General features: G+C 58.3%; 2 protein-coding genes across 2 annotated transcripts; both read left to right on the top strand.

The window, feature by feature from the left end:
• Positions 1-230: 230 nt before the first annotated feature.
• On the top strand, positions 231-4,860 carry MADCAM1 (mucosal vascular addressin cell adhesion molecule 1; the record flags this gene model as incomplete). The annotated part of the gene is made up of 5 exons (XM_080713071.1): positions 231-291; positions 686-949; positions 1,054-1,374; positions 2,964-3,374; positions 4,673-4,860. The coding sequence occupies 5 exons, from the start codon at positions 231-233 to the stop codon at positions 4,858-4,860; spliced, it is 1,245 nt and encodes a 414-aa protein (XP_080569197.1).
• Positions 4,861-7,247: 2,387 nt separating this feature from the next.
• On the top strand, positions 7,248-11,765 carry TPGS1 (tubulin polyglutamylase complex subunit 1; the record flags this gene model as incomplete). Its single annotated transcript, XM_080712776.1, has 2 exons — positions 7,248-7,621; positions 11,228-11,765. 2 exons carry the CDS (start codon positions 7,248-7,250, stop codon positions 11,763-11,765), a joined length of 912 nt encoding a protein of 303 aa, XP_080568902.1.
• Between the last annotated feature and the right edge of the window lie 3,122 nt (positions 11,766-14,887).

Genomic DNA, 14,887 nt, shown 5'->3' with positions numbered 1-14,887 from the left:
CTCCCCGCCCCGTCGGTTCCGACCTGGGTCCCGCGCCCCCGCCCCACCTCTGGCCTCCAGCCCCTGCCTCGCTCGCGAGGGTCGGGGTCAGCCCGGGAAAGCCCCTCGGGAAACTCCCCGGGCAGCGGCGGAGGAGGGGGCGGAGGAGCGGGGCCGCCGACGGCGGGAAGAGGCCGGGGCGCCGCTATTTAAGCCGCTTCCCCGGCTGGGGCAGGGCAGAGGGGACCGGCATGGCGCGGGGCCTCGCCCTCCTGCTGGCCCTCGCCCTGGGGCTCCTCCGGCCGGGCCGCGGTGAGCAGGGGAGGGTCTGCGCGGGGCTGGGGAGGGCAGAGGAAGGGCTTTTAGAGAAGGGGAGGAGGAGAGCGGAGGATTGCAGGTTCAAGGCCAGCCTCCGCGATTTAGTGAGCCTCTCAGCAACCTAGCGAGACCCTGTTTCATGCTAAAAAAAAAAATTAAAATTAAAAAGGGCTCGGAGGTAGAATGTTCCTGGGTTCAGTCGCCTGCAACACACACACACACACACAAACACACACACACACACACACACACACACACACAGGAGGCGGTGGGCGGGGCTTAGGGGCGACCCGGGGGCTCCGAGGGGCCAGGACTGCGGACGGCGGGTAGTTTAGAGCGGCTCCTGGCGCCCTCGGGCACCTGGAGGGCTGAGCGCCGGGTCCCGCAGGGCAGCCCCTCCGCGTGGAGCCCCCCGAGCCCGTGGTGGCGCTGGGCGCCTCGCTGCAGCTCACCTGCCACCTGGCCTGCGCGCACGGGGCGCCGGCCGTGCAGTGGCGGGGCCTGGACACCAGCCTGGGCGCCATGCAGCCCGGCGCGCGCAGCAGCGTGCTCTGGGTGCACAACGCGTCGCTGTCGGCCGCGGGCGCGCGCCTGTGCCTGGGCGTCTGCGGGGACCGCAAGTTCCAGCACAGTGTCCAGCTCCGGGTGTACGGTGAGGCCTGGGCCCCGCCTGCCCGCACCCCGAGCCCTGGGGGTGCCCCTGCGCCCTAGCCACGCCCCAGACCCCTCCTGACCTCGGGCGCCCTGCACCCGCAGCCTTCCCGGACCAGCTCTCCGTCTCCCCGGCGGCCCTGGTGCCCGGCCGGGACCGCGAGGTGGCCTGCACCGCCCGCAACGTCACCCCCACCGACCCAGATGCCCTGTCCTTCTCTCTCTCGCTGGGGGACCGAGAACTGGAGGGCGACCAAGCCCTTCGCCAGGAGGAGGAGGAGGAGCCCCAGGAGGCCGAGGGTCCGCTGTTCCGAGTGACACAGCGCTGGCCGCTGCCCACCTTGAGGACCCCATACCCACGGCTCCAGTGCCGGGCCACCCTGCGGCTGCCTGGCCTGGAGCTGAGCCGCCACCGGGACCTTCCAGGTGAGCCCGCTCGCTGGGCCAGCCCCAGTCTACCCATCCAGCCTGGAGGGGGGCACGCCCCGTCTCCCATGGCACCCCTCTGCCCTGAGGGGTGGTTGGGAAGGCTCCTCCCTGTGCCTCCAACAAGTCAGACTTAGTCCTACCCCAGGGCCTTTACACATGAGCCCCCTGAGCCCCTTCTCCGTCCTTGGAGGGGCTCCCATGCAGCCACCCCACGGGCGGGAGCCTTCTCCAGCCTGTAAGAGGGGTCTGGGATGGACCCGGGCCTCACGGCTGCCACCGCCACCAAGTCCTGGGAATACCTTCCACCCCCTCCTGAGCCCACCCCCTGCTGCTGAGCTCGGCACAATGACCCTCCCTTCTTGCTGGCCCCTGATGTCCTGAGGCGGGCATTAAGGCATCCTTCTGGAACAGGCCTGGCTCAGGTATGTGTGCTCTGGGGCCGGCCTGTCCGTCTCCCCAAACTCCTGACCGCTGGCTTAGGGGAGACATTTGCTCTGACCCTGCACCTCGCACGCACCCCCGCCCTGGGGTCCGAGTGCCGGCCAAGCTCGGGGGAGCCCCGTAGGAGCCGGGGCCGGGGAGGCCCTTGACAGGCGCATGTCGGAGCATTTGGATACAAGAAATGTTTGATAAACCCTGCAAGTCCCTCCTGGGACTCAGTCCACACCTCCTCCGTCATCCACATCATTAGAGACTCTGTGCCCTTGGGCTCTTCTCTGTAACCCAAGGAGTGAGGTGACCTGGCCCCTTTGACAGTCGGGGAAACTGAGGCATGAGGCCATTAGGAAGATGACTCGGAGCCACGCTTGGTGGTGCACACCTGCCACCCCAGTACTTGAGAGGCTGAGACTGGAGGATCGCAGGTTCAGAGACAACCTCAGCAATTGAGTGAGGACTCAGCGACCAAACAAGACTGTTCCAAAAAAAAAAAAAAGAGCCGGGCGCGGCGATGCACGCTCGCCATCTCAGCACTGGGGAGGCTGAGGCAGGAGGATGGCGGTTCGCGGACAGCCTCAGCTGCTACTTAGCGAGGCCCTTTGCAACTCAGTGAGACCCTGTTTCAAAATAAAGAATAAAGCCGGGCGTGGTGGCGCACGCTTGTCATCCCCGCGCTGGGGAGGCGAGACGGGAGGATCGCGCAGGTTCGAAGCCAGCCTCAGCTACATAGCGAGGCTCTCAGCAACTTAGTGACACCCTGTTTCCCAATAAAATATAAAATGGATCTGGGAGTATAGCCCGGAGGTAGAAAGCCCCTGGGTTCCACCCCCAGTACCACCAAAAAATAAAAAATAAAAAAATCGGGCTGGGGGTGTAACGTGGAGGTAGAATGCCCCTGGGTTCCACCCCCAGTACCGAAAAAAAAAAAAACCAGGGGGGCTGTGGTGTGGCGCCAAGGTCGAATGCCCCCCGAGTTCCATTCTCAGCGCCTACGAAGGAGGAGGCAGGAACGTGGCTCTCGTGGGCGCCGTGGGAACCAGACCGTCCCGCCCTGCTCCTCACCTCCCTGAGGCCTCGCACCCTCCAGAGTGGTCCAGGAAAGGCGTGGGGGGACTGAGGAAAGAAACAAATGGCCATTCTGTTTCCAGTTCTGCAGAGCCAGACCTCGCTGCAGCCCCCACACCCGACCTCACGGGAGCCCCTCGATGTCGCCTCCCCTCTGGCCACCGCCCAGCCGGGCCCCACGCGCAGCCCCGGGGTCCCCCGCTCCGCCGGGGCTTGCCGTCCTGAGATCCTCCAGGCATCCGACGTGGGGGGAGAGACCAGCTGGGAGCTGCTGTGCCGGGCGTCCTGTGGCCCTGGCGTGGCCGTGCGCTGGACCCTGGCTCCCGGGGGTCTGGACGCCTACGAGAGGAAGGAGGCGGGGACGCAGGCCTGGCTGAGGGTGCCGCTGGCCCCCTCGAGCCCGACACTGGAGGGCTGGTTCCACTGTCGCGTGGAGCCGGGGGGCCGAGGGGCCAGCCTGTACGTACCCGGCCGGAAGTTGATCCTGAAAGCCAGTAAGTTCTGGGGGCCGGGGAGGGACTGGGTGAGTGGACCCCAAGGCCAAAACTTGAGATGGGAAAATGCTGTCCTCTGCTGCAGTTTCTCCTTTCCCCATCTGTCCAGGGTACTCCTTTGCTGGTTGTAGGTTTCATGCCGATTTCCAACCACTTGGTAGATTCTTTTTTTTTTTTTTTTTTTTGGTGGTACTGGGGTGGAACCCAGAGGCTTTCTACCTCCGGGCTACACTCCCAGACCTTTTTTATATTTTATTTGGAAACAGGGTCTCACTAAGTTGCCGAGAGCCTCACTAAGTAGCTGAGGCTGGCTTTGAACCTGTGCGATCCTCCTGTCTCAGCCTCCCAAGCGCGGGGATGATGAGCGTGCGTCACCACGCCCGGCTCACTTGGTAGATTCTAAGCTTTATACTACAATAGCCTATAGGAGCAAAAAAGAAATAAACCAGGCATGGTGGTGCAGCCTCGTAATCCCAGTACTTGGGAGGCTGGGACAGGAGGATCGCGGTTCGAGGCCAGCCGCAGCTACTTAGCGAGGCCCTCTGCAACTCAGTGAGACCCTGTTTCAAAGTAAAGAATAAAAAATAGGGCTGGGGTTGGAGCTCGGAGGTCGCGCATCCCTGGGTTCAATGTCCAGTACTGGAAAGAGTAAAAATAAGTGTAATAATTGTTTTATAGAACCCAATATATGCCAAACTTTATCATTTTAATATGTAAGCATATTGAATCCAGTATTTTACACTTTTTGGGGGGAATGGATATTGAACCCAGGGGCCTTCTATTTATACACCCCAGTCCTTTTCTTTTTCTTTCTTTCTTCTTTTTTATTTTATTTTTTGGTACTGGGGATTAAACCCAGGGGCATTCTACCCCTGAGCTCCACCCCCAGCCCTATTTTTTATTCCTTATTTTGAAACAGGGTCTCACTGAGTTGCAGAGGGCCTCACTAAGTAGCTGAGGCTGTCCGCGAACCGCGATCCTCCGGTCTCAGCCTCCCGAATGTTGGGATGACAAGCGTGCCCACCACACCCGGCTCGTGTTTTATTTTTATTTTGAAACAGGATCTCACTAGGTTGATGAGAGTGTCACTACTGGCTGAGGCTGTCCTCGAACCTGCGATCTTCCTGTCTCAGCCTCCCAAATACTGAGATTACAAGCGTGCGCCATTATACCCGGCTCCCATGTACATTTCTAAGAGCTGTGACGTCCTTGTAAAAGTTCCTGGGTCTGGGGGAGGGTGCAGAGGCACTCTGTGGGCTTCGCGGGCTCCTGACCACCCCTTCCTGTGGCTCTTCCAGCCTCCGGCCCCGAGGTTGTCCAGGTGCCTGCCGCCCTGTGGGCAGGCAGCCTGGTGCTGGGGCTGCTTCTGCTGGCAATCCCCGCCTACCGCCTGTGGAAACACTGCCGGAAGGTGGCTGAGGACCCCGCCAACTCCTCCACATCTCCTGCCTCTGAAGGCCACAGGGAGACAGGCGGCCCCCCCTGAGATGGCCAGCCTCTGCCCCCACCCAGCTGCAGGGCTCTGGACGAAGGCACATGGGGGCTGATCGTGGGCCCCTTTCCCTGATGGCCGGCACCCTGGAACCCCCTCCTCCTCCGCACCCTGCAGCAGAATAAAAGCCATGTGGTCTTGTCGTGGGTCAGCAGGATGATTTCTGTGGGTTCTTGGCTTCCGTGGTGAAAAGCGTTTCAGCCTGTGCCCGTCAGGGATAAGGGCAGAGGTTTTAATTCAAGAAAAGTCAAGATACAGGTTCTGGTGGGAAAATGGGCCACCTCAAAAGATCTTTGACAGCCGGGCACGGTGGCGCACGCTTGTCATCCCAGCATTCGGGAGACTGAGCCGGGAAGATCATGGTTCGCGGACAGCCTCAGCTACTTAGTGAGGCCCTCTACTACTTAGTGAGACCCTGTTTCAAAATAAAGAATAAAAAATAGGGCTGGGGGTGTAGCTTAGAAGTAAAATGTCCCTGGGTTCAATATCCAGTCCCACCCCCCCCCTCTCTCACACACACACACAGTTTTTACCAGGCATGGTAGCACATGCTTGTAATCCCAGCATTAGGGAGGCTGAGACAGGAGGATCCGGGTTCGTAGACAGCCTCAGCTACTTAGTTGAGGCCCTTTGCAACTCAGGGAGACCCTGTTTCAAAATAAAAAATAAAAAACAGGTCTGGGGCATAGTTCAGAGGTAGAATGCCCCTGAGTTCCATCCCCAGGACTGCCCCCCTTTAAAAAAAGGGTTTTCACTAAGTAGCTGAGGCTGGCTTCAAACCTGCAATCCTCCTATCTCAGCCTCCCAAGCACTGGGATTACAAGCATGAACCACCATGCCTAGATAAATAACTTTTTTTTTTTCTTTTGCAGTACTGGGGATTGAAATCGGGCCTCCTGTGATATGCACTCTTATCACCGCCGCGCCCCAACCCTGTACAAAAGGGGCTTTGGTGTTAACGCTGTCACTGAAGTGCACAGCTAAGTCCCTCCTCCGACCCCCGCAGGTCAGTGGAGACAGGAGACTCCAGCCCTGAAGTCAGTCAGGAACAGACACAGCGGTCAAGTCACAGTGACATGTCACTTGTTAACAGAGGGAGGAGAAGCAGGGCGGGGCCGTGTTTAAAACAAACCACAAGCGGGGCGTGGTGGCGCACGCTTGTAATCCCCACGCTTGGGAGGCCGAGACAGGAGGATCGCACGGGTTCGAAGCCAGCCTCAGCTACTTAGTGAGGCTCTCAGCAACTTAGTGAGACCCTGTTTCCAAATAAAATAGAAAATAAGTCTGGGAGTATAGCCTGCAGGTAGAAAAGCCCCTGGGTTCCATCCCTCAGTACCACAAATAAATAAACAAATAAAACAAGCCACCTGATGGCTGAGGTTTTATTTACGGGTGCCCCCGTTACGGGGAGATGCTCTGGAGGGGACATCGCGAAGGTCAAAGTTTAAGAATCTGCATCCTAGAGCTAGGACTTGAGGGCCCCAAAGTTGTGCAAATCAGATCAGGGTAAGAAAGAGAAAATGTCGCTTACCAGAGGTGGAACTGGCTGGAGTGCACAGCCAGCCATCAGAGGGAGAGATACCGTCCAGGTTCTTCCCGGAGGCACCTCCCGGGTTTGGGCACCAAATGTTGGGATAAAGGGCCGCCAAAAGTCAGGATGGAAACATTAATCACAAGGGGAAGGGTCTGCAAGACATCCAGAAGATCTGCAAGTTCGGGGATTTTTAGCACAGCCTGAAACAGGAGGCTCCTGGCTTCTCAGGGACTTGGGCCTGAAGGCACTGGGGAGCCAAGGCCGCCTTTAGAGCCACAGCGTATCGCATGTCCCCTCTGGTGGTCGGGAAGGGTAACGGCCTGGGAGGGCACCAGGCGAACCCATAGACTGTTAGGCTGGGTGGAAAAGTGGAATCAGAGCAGACCCCAGGAAGGCGGCGGGCAGGGGTCCCCCAGAAAGCGCCCTTAACATTCAGACCAAGACCCGAAGCTTGAGGCTCGCAAGAACATCAAAAAAAGATGTTCAGTTCCGGAGTTACAGCGGTCCCTCCCAGAGCCGGCGCTTCTTTGGTACCCAGGGAGACTGGTTGCTAGGCGACCATGCTAATGAAAGACTCGCCCACAACCAAGATGGCAAACAACCCGACTTCATGCCAGAAACCAAGCCCTTTTGAGTCGGCCATCTTGGAGTCTGGCAAGTTTCAGGTTCCGGGCCGAAGCCGGGAGATCCACTCAGTGCACGCGGGCAGAGGCAAAGGGAAGAGAGCTAATTAGGACCCAGGGAAAAGGGCAGCCTACGCCTGCTGTTCCCCAGACTTAGAGCGGGGCCAGGCACGCTCTGCCCTTAGCAAAGATGGCCGCCCAGGGGCCTCCGCACACGGCGGAGTATGGCAGCGCTTCCGGCCCCGCTGCCCTCAGCGAAGATGGCGGCAGTGGACAAGCGGCGGCCGGCGGCGGCCCCGGCGGCCAGTTTCACGGACAGCGGCCGGCCGTCGGCGTCGCGGCCGGCGATGGGTGCCGAGAACGAGGAGGACTTCCTGAGACAGGTCGGCGTGACGGAGATGCTGCGCTCGGCGCTGCTGAAGGTGCTGGAGGCGCGGCCCGAGGAGCCCATCGCCTTCCTGGCGCACTACTTCGAGAACATGGGCCTGCGCTCGCCCGCCAACGGCGGCGCCGGGGAGCCCCCGGGGCAGCTCCTGCTCCAGCAGCAGCGTCTGGGCCGCGCGCTGTGGCACCTCCGCCTGGCTCACCACTCACAGAGGTGCGGGCAGGCGGCGGCCGGGGCGGCGGCCGGACTACAACTCCCGGCACGCACCGCGCCAGGGCTAGCGTGGGCCGCGCCAGGCATGCTGGGAGCTGCGGTCTGCACGCCTCTATCTTGGGGTTGTGAGCTTTGGGGCCGGACTAGAACTCCCGGTAAGCGCCTGCGCGGCCGCGCCCCGGGCCTGGCGCATGGCGTGCTGGGAATTGTAGTTCACGCCCTCCTAAGGAAGGGGAAGGGGACTTGGGTCTGTAGGCGGTGGGCATTTGGGGGCCCGCATCGATCTGTCACTCTGGGCGCTCCCTTTGTGCGGGTACGCTGTTTCCCCAGGTCCTGAAGGTCAAGGAGCCTAGAGAGGACTGGGTCCGAGGTCAGGATGCATCCTGGCCCATGCATCCCGAGTGGGATAGCTGCAGGAGAGGGCTGGGTGCCATAAGGGGAGAGGCTGGGCTGGGGCAGCATCAGCGTCAGGAGGCTGATTTAGGGCCTAGTATAGGGCTGGGAGGGAGGCTGAGCCATGTGTGGTGGACGGGACAGTAGGCCAGCATGTGTCCCTTGGCAGGGACTGTCCTAAGCCCACCAGAGGTGGCCAAAGGATTCCCGTCCAGTGCATCTGGGTGGCAGAAAGACTGACTTGAAACTTCAGCCTGATATGACCGAGTGGAGCTGGGCATGCCAGTGTTCTTGGCGTGAGTGGGGGGCTCCCAGAAGCAGAGCCGGAGGCAGGTGTTTGCGTGGTGATTTTATAAGGGGGTACACCCAGAGGAACCTCAGAAGCTGGAGGGAGAAGCAGGTGCCAAGTGAAGATGCGCCATGTCTGGGAGTGGTGGGGCACGCCTGTCGTCCCAGTACTTGGGAGGCTGAGACAGGAGGATCACAGGTTCAAGGACAGCCTCATCCACATGGCCAGACTCTCAGCAACCTAGTGAGACCCTGTTTTAAAATTAAAAATAGAGCCGGGCGTGGTGGCGCACACTTGTAATCCCCACACTTGGGAGGCTGAGACAGGAGGATAACACAGGTTCGAAGCCAGCCTCAGCTACTTAGTGAGGCTCTCAGCAACTCAGTGAGACCCTGTTTCCAAAAATAGGTCTGGGAGTATAGCTCGGAGGTAGAAAGCCTCTGGGTTCCACCCGCAGTACCACAAAAAAAAATAAATAAATTAAATTAAATTAAAAATAAAGCAGGGCGTGGTGGCGCATGCTTGCAATCCTAGCATTCGGGAGACTGAGATGTGAAGATCATGGTTCGCGGACAGCCTCAGCTACTTAGTGAGGTTCTCTGCAACTTACTAAGACCCTATTTCAAAATAAAGAATAAAGCCGGGCGTGGTAGTGCACGCTTGTAATCCCTGCACTTGGGAGGCTGAGACAGGAGAATCACACGGGTTCGAAGCCAGCCTCAGCTACTTAGTGAGGCTCTCAGCAACTTAGTGAGACCCTGTTTCCAAATAAAATATAAAAAGAAAAGGTCTGGGAGTTTAGCCCGGAGGTAGAAAGCCTCTGGGTTCCACCCCTAGTACCACCAAAATAAATAAATAAAGAAAGAAAGAATAAAAACAGGGCAGGGGGTGTAGCTCGTGGTCGAATGACTCTGGGTTCCATCCCCAGACCCGCAAAAATAAATAGATAAATAAATAATTAAATTAAAAATAGAGCTGGGTGTGGTGGCCCATGCTTGTAATCCCAGCATTCAGAAGGGGGGGGACCGGAGGGTCATGGTTCACGGACAGCTTCAGCAAGGCCCTTCGCAATTCAGTGAGACCCTGTCTCAAAAAATAAAAAGACTAAAAAATAGGACTGGGAGTGTAGCTTGGAGGTCGAATGCCCCTGGGTTCCATCCACAGTACTGCAAAAAATAAAATAAAATAAAAAAATAGAGCCGGGCATGGTGGTGCACGCTTGTAATCCCAGATCCTCCTGTCTCAGCCTCTCAAGTACTGAGATTACTTTTCTGTTTTTTATTCTGTGTTTTTGTGTTTTGAGTACTGGAGATTGAACCTAGGGCCATTCTCCTTCTGATGTACACCACCAGCCCTGTTTTATTATTTTTCATTTATTTATTTATTTATTTATTTGCAGTACTAGGAATTGAACCCAGGGGTATTCTACCTCTGAGCCCTATTTTTAGTCTTTATTTTGAAACAGGGTCTCACTACGTTGCAGAGGGCCTCACTAAGTAGCTGAGGCTGGCCTGGAACCTACGATCCTCCTGTCTCAGCCTCCTCCCAAGTGCTGGGATTATGAGCATGTGTCACCATGCCCGGCTCCCCCCAGCCCTTTTTTTTTAGTTTTTGTTTTGAAACCAGATCCCACCAGGTTAGTGAGAGTCTTGCTAAGTGGCCGAGGGCGGGCCTCGAACCCGTGATCCTTGTGTCTCTGCCTCCCAAGGCCTGGGATGGCAGGCGTGCGCCACCACGCCCGGCCCGACAGCGCCTGTGTTCAGGAGAGTCAGACCTGCTCCTCTCCTTCCCGGGCAACAGATGCCCCTCCTCACACAGTCAGCAGCCCCTTAAGGTCACTTGCTGGGTCAGGAGCACGGCTTGGCAAGCTGATTCCCCGGTGCCGAGGGCCTGAGCTGGAGAAGCCATCCCCGTATTGAGTGTAGGAGCGGCCACAGCAGCCCTCCCTGCAGGGATCCCTCAAGCCCAGGGCCAAGCCCAGGCGCCTAAGCTGCCACCTGAGATGACTCAGGAGAACACCTCCCCCAGCCCCCAGGTGGGGCGACGTGAGCCAGGCAGGAAGGTGGGCGTCCCCTCCCCTGCCGCTCTTGCCCAATCCCTCCCCCTCGCCGTGATCTCCCCCTCGGAGTGCCTGCCAGGCCACAAGGAGGCCGGCATTGGCCCTCAAGAGCGTCCAGACATGCTTGTCATCCCAGCATTCAGGAAGCTGAGACAGGAGGATCCCGGTTCGCAGACAGCCTCAGCTACTTAGTGAGGCCCTCTGCAACTCAGTGAGACCCTGTTTCCAAATAAAGAATAAAAAAGGGCCGGGCGTGGTGGCGCACGCTTGTCATCCCCGCGCTTGGGAGGCGGAGACAGGAGGATCGCGCAGGTTCGGAGCCAGCCGCGCTGGCTTAGGAGACCCTGTTTCCAAATAAAAAGTATAAAAATAGGTCTGGGAGTGTAGCCCGGAGGGAGAAGGGTTTCCAGGAACCCCAGGACCACCAAAAAAGAAAAGAAAAGAAAAAAATAAAATATAGGTCTGGGGCATAGCTTGTAGGTAGAATACCACTGGGTTCCAACCCCAGTAGTGCCAAGAAAGAAAGAAAGAAAGAGAAAACATTTTAAAAGGGCTAGCTCGGATGTAGAACCCCTGGGTTCAATCCTCAGTACCACAAAATAAATAAACGAAAGGGGCCAGGGATGTCGCTCAGTGGTAGAGACACCCCAGTTTAACCCCCACGGAGGGTCTCCAGGGCAGATGCCCCAGCCCACACCTGCCGGCCTTTGAGCCGGCAGCGACTGTGTGCCCGGGCTCTGTCAGCGCCGCCCTGGGCGGATGCTGGCCAGGATGACGGGGATGGGGCTGGAGGGATGGGCGCGGCCGGGCCCCGCAGCACCCTCGCCCTCTGCCCGCAGCACCCTCACCCTCTGCCCGCCCGCAGGACCGCCTTCAACAACAACGTCAGCGTGGCCTACGAGTGCCTGAGCGCCAGCGGCCGCAAGAAGAAGCCGGGGCTGGACGGGCGCACCTACAGCGAGCTGCTGAAGCGCATCTGCCGCGACGGGGAGGCGCCCGAGGAGGTGGTGGCGCCGCTGCTCCGCAAAATCCAGTGCCGGGACCACGAGGCCGTGCCGCTGGGCGTCTTCCGCGCCGGCATGCTCACCTGCTTCGTGATGCTGGACTTCGTGGCGCGGGCAGGCGCGCTCTTCCAGCTGCTGGAGGACCCGGGCCGCGCGGTGGCCGACCGGCGCGTGGGCCAGGCCGTGCTGGACACCCTGGAGGGGGCCCTGGGCGCCGGCGACCACAGCGCCGCGCCCGCGCGCTACCTGGAGGCCGGCTCGCGCCTGGGCCCCGACAGCCTGGCGCTGGCCATGGACCGCGCGGCGGCCGGCCGCAGGCCCAGCGCGCCCATGGCCCGCGAGGAGTTCCTGGAGAAGGCGGCCGCCCTGTTCATCGCCAAGGTCAAGCCGGTGGGCTGAGCTGCGCCCGTGGCTCCCGGAGCACCTGGACTGGACCGTCCCCGCATGCCAGGTCGGGGCGGCCTCCCCATCCCCATCCCCGGACCGGACACGGGCCTGGGGTGCTCAGCCCCGGATGCAGACCCTGTTGGTGCCTGGTGCCCCAGCCCGGCGCCCGGCTCTTGCTCCGCAGAAATAAAACCGGTACCCAGGCTGCCTGGCCAAGTGTGCACCTGCCTGCGCCGTCGCCCCGCCGGTTGTCTGCCAAAACCCTCTTCCCACACCTGTCGCCCCAGCCCTTCCTTGGGAGACTGAGATAGGAGGACCGTGGTTCGAGGTTGGCCTCAGCAATTTAGCGAGCTCCTGTATTTATTTACTTACTTATTTGGGGCCGGGGGGAGGGGGTTTGAACCCTGAGGCATTCTACCTCTCACCTACACCCCCAGCCCTATTTTTTATCCTTTATTTTGAAACAGGGCCTTACTAAGTAGCTGAGGCTGGCCGTGAATGGCAATCCTCTGGTCTCGGCCTCCCATATGCTGGGATTACAAGCTTGAGCCACCACGCCCAGCTTGAGACTGTTTTAACAGAGAGAAGGCTGGAGGTATTAGCTTAGAGGTAAAATAGCCCCTGGGTTCAAGCCCCAGTAAAAAAAAAAAAAAAAAAACAATAAATATACAGTTAAAAGTGCCAGGCATAGCATTGCACACCTGTCATCCCGGTACTTGGGAGGGTGAGACAGGAGAATTACAGGTTCGAGGACAGCCTCAGCAACTTAGCAAAGACCTCAGCAATTTGGCAAGACCTCAGCAATTTGGAAATTTTACAAAGAAAAGCCACCGTGGTGGTGCACACTTGCAATCCCAGTACTTGGGAGGCTGAGACAGGAGGATCTCAGGTTCAACCACAGCCTCAACCAATATGAAACTCTCATCAACACAGTGAGACCCTGTTTCAAAATAAGAAATAAAACCAGGCTGGGGAGGCTGAGGCAGGAGGACCACAGTTTGCAGACAGCCTCAGCTACTTAGTGAGGCCTTTGCAACTCAGTGAGACCCTGTTTCAAAATAAAGAATAAAAGAAAATAGGGCTGGGGTGTCACTCGGAGGTACGGTGGCCCTGGGTTCAATCCCCAGTACTCCCCCAAAAAAATCAGACTGGGCATGTGTAGCTCGAAGGTAGAATGCCTCTGGGTTCAATCCTCAGTACCACAAAACAGAAAAAAAAAAAATGTTTTAAGCCGGGCGTGGTGGCGCACGCTGGTCATCCCAGCACTCGGGAGGCTGAGACAGGAGGATCGCGGTTCGCGGCCAGCCTCAGCTACTTAGTGAGGCCCTCTGCAACTCAGTGAGACCCTGTTTGAAAATAAAATATAAAACCTAAGGTCAGGGGTGTAGCCCAGGGTAGAAGGCCCCTGGTTCACGCTCTCCCTCCCCAGTTTCCCTGGGGCAGGGATTGTTTTACCCGTTGCTTTATACCCAGAACCTAGATTTACTCATAGAAGGAAAGAAAAAGGGACGATAAATTACCTGGGTTTATCCAGGTGTGGGCAGGGCCAGTCCTCCCGGAGGCTCAGGGAGAAGCCGCACCCCACCTCGTCCAGCTCCCAGAGGCCCCACAGCCCTCAGCTCGCAGCCCCGTCCTCCCTCCTCGGAGCCAGCAGCGCAATGTTGGGGTCAACTCTGAGCTTCCTGAGAGGGTCCCCCAAAGGAATATGAGTGTTGGGGCCCCCAAACGAGCCAGCAAACCCCCCGGACATCTGCCACCTGCCGCTCTGAGATGCCTTAGCGCCCGAGGAACAGGCTTTCCTGGGAGCCAGGGCCCCACATGGGACCAGCTAGGGGGGCCACAAACCCAGCGCCGCCCTCTGCCCACCTGGTGCTTCCCAGGGATGTGAGGCGTGGGGAGGTCTTGGGCAACTCAGAGAAAGAGCTGTGACTAATTCTAATTATTAATGTTTTTTCATTTATTTTGCAGTACTGGGAATTGAACTCAGGGGCATTCTACCTCTGAGATACACCCCCAGTCCTATTTGTGTGTGTGTGTGTGTGTGTGTGTGTGTGTGTGCGCGCGCATGCGCGTGCTACCGTAGATGGAACCCAGGGGCATCCCTCCCTATAGGGCTACACTTCCAGTCCAAGTTTTTAGTCTTTATTTTCTCAAAAGAGGGTCTCACTGAGTTGTGAAGGGCCTCGCTAAGTAGCTGAGCCTGTCTGTGAGCGGCGATCCTCCAATTTCCGCTCCTGAATGCTGGGATTACAAGCGTGTACCACAACACCCAGCTCCCAGCCCTATTTTCTTCCTTCCTTCCTTTCTTTCTTTCTTTCTTTCTTTCTTTCTTTCTTTCTTTCTTCTTTCTTTCATTTATTGCAGGTCTGAGGATAGAACCCAGGGGCATTCAACCTCCGAGCTACACCCCCTGCCCTATTTTTTATCCTTTATTTTGAAACAGGGTCTGACTGAGTTGCAGAGGGCCTCACTAAGTAGCTGAGGCTGTCCGCGCACCGCGATCCTCCGGTCTCAGCCTGCCAATAGTCTTTATTTTAAAACAGGATCTCACTAAGTTGCGGGTGGGCCTCACTAAGTAGCTGCGTCTGGCCCCAAACCTGCGATCCTTCCTGTCTCAGCCTCCCAAGGCGTGAGATTACAAGCGTGCGCCACCACACCTGGTTCCTAATTACTATTTATTGACAAGCTGCCTCGTGCCAACTCTGTGACCCGGTCAGCGACGACAGACTTGTCACAGACAATGAGAAAGAACACTTGGAACTCTGGACGGTGGCACACTGCCAAAGAGCCATCGCCCAGCGCCTCAGAGCCTCCAGAGTGCGGGACAGAAGCGTCTGAGGAGGAAGGCAAAGCCCACCCCCCGACAGCCGGCACAGCAGCCTCTGCTCCCGGGAATTCCAGCCACCCCACCTCGATGACTTCCTCTTGGTGGACAGGTCTACCTGTCCTCAGCTGGGACAAGGCCGGAAGACAGCCACCCCCGCCCAGCTTCAGGTGTTGACGCAGCTGTTGGCACAGCCCGAGGGCCAGAGCGACGGCAGGCCACGGCATGGCTGCGCTGAGCTGCCATCTTCCACCCCCAGGACCCATGACCGAGTGAGCAAGCCCCACACGTGGGTGTCTGGGCTGGGACT

Source organism: Muscardinus avellanarius (assembly GCF_963383645.1).
Source record: "Muscardinus avellanarius genome assembly, chromosome: 16".
Classification (NCBI taxonomy): Eukaryota; Metazoa; Chordata; class Mammalia; order Rodentia; family Gliridae; genus Muscardinus; species Muscardinus avellanarius.
The sequence above is the reverse complement of the archived record's forward strand: the minus strand, read 5'-3'. Positions and strand labels throughout refer to the sequence as shown.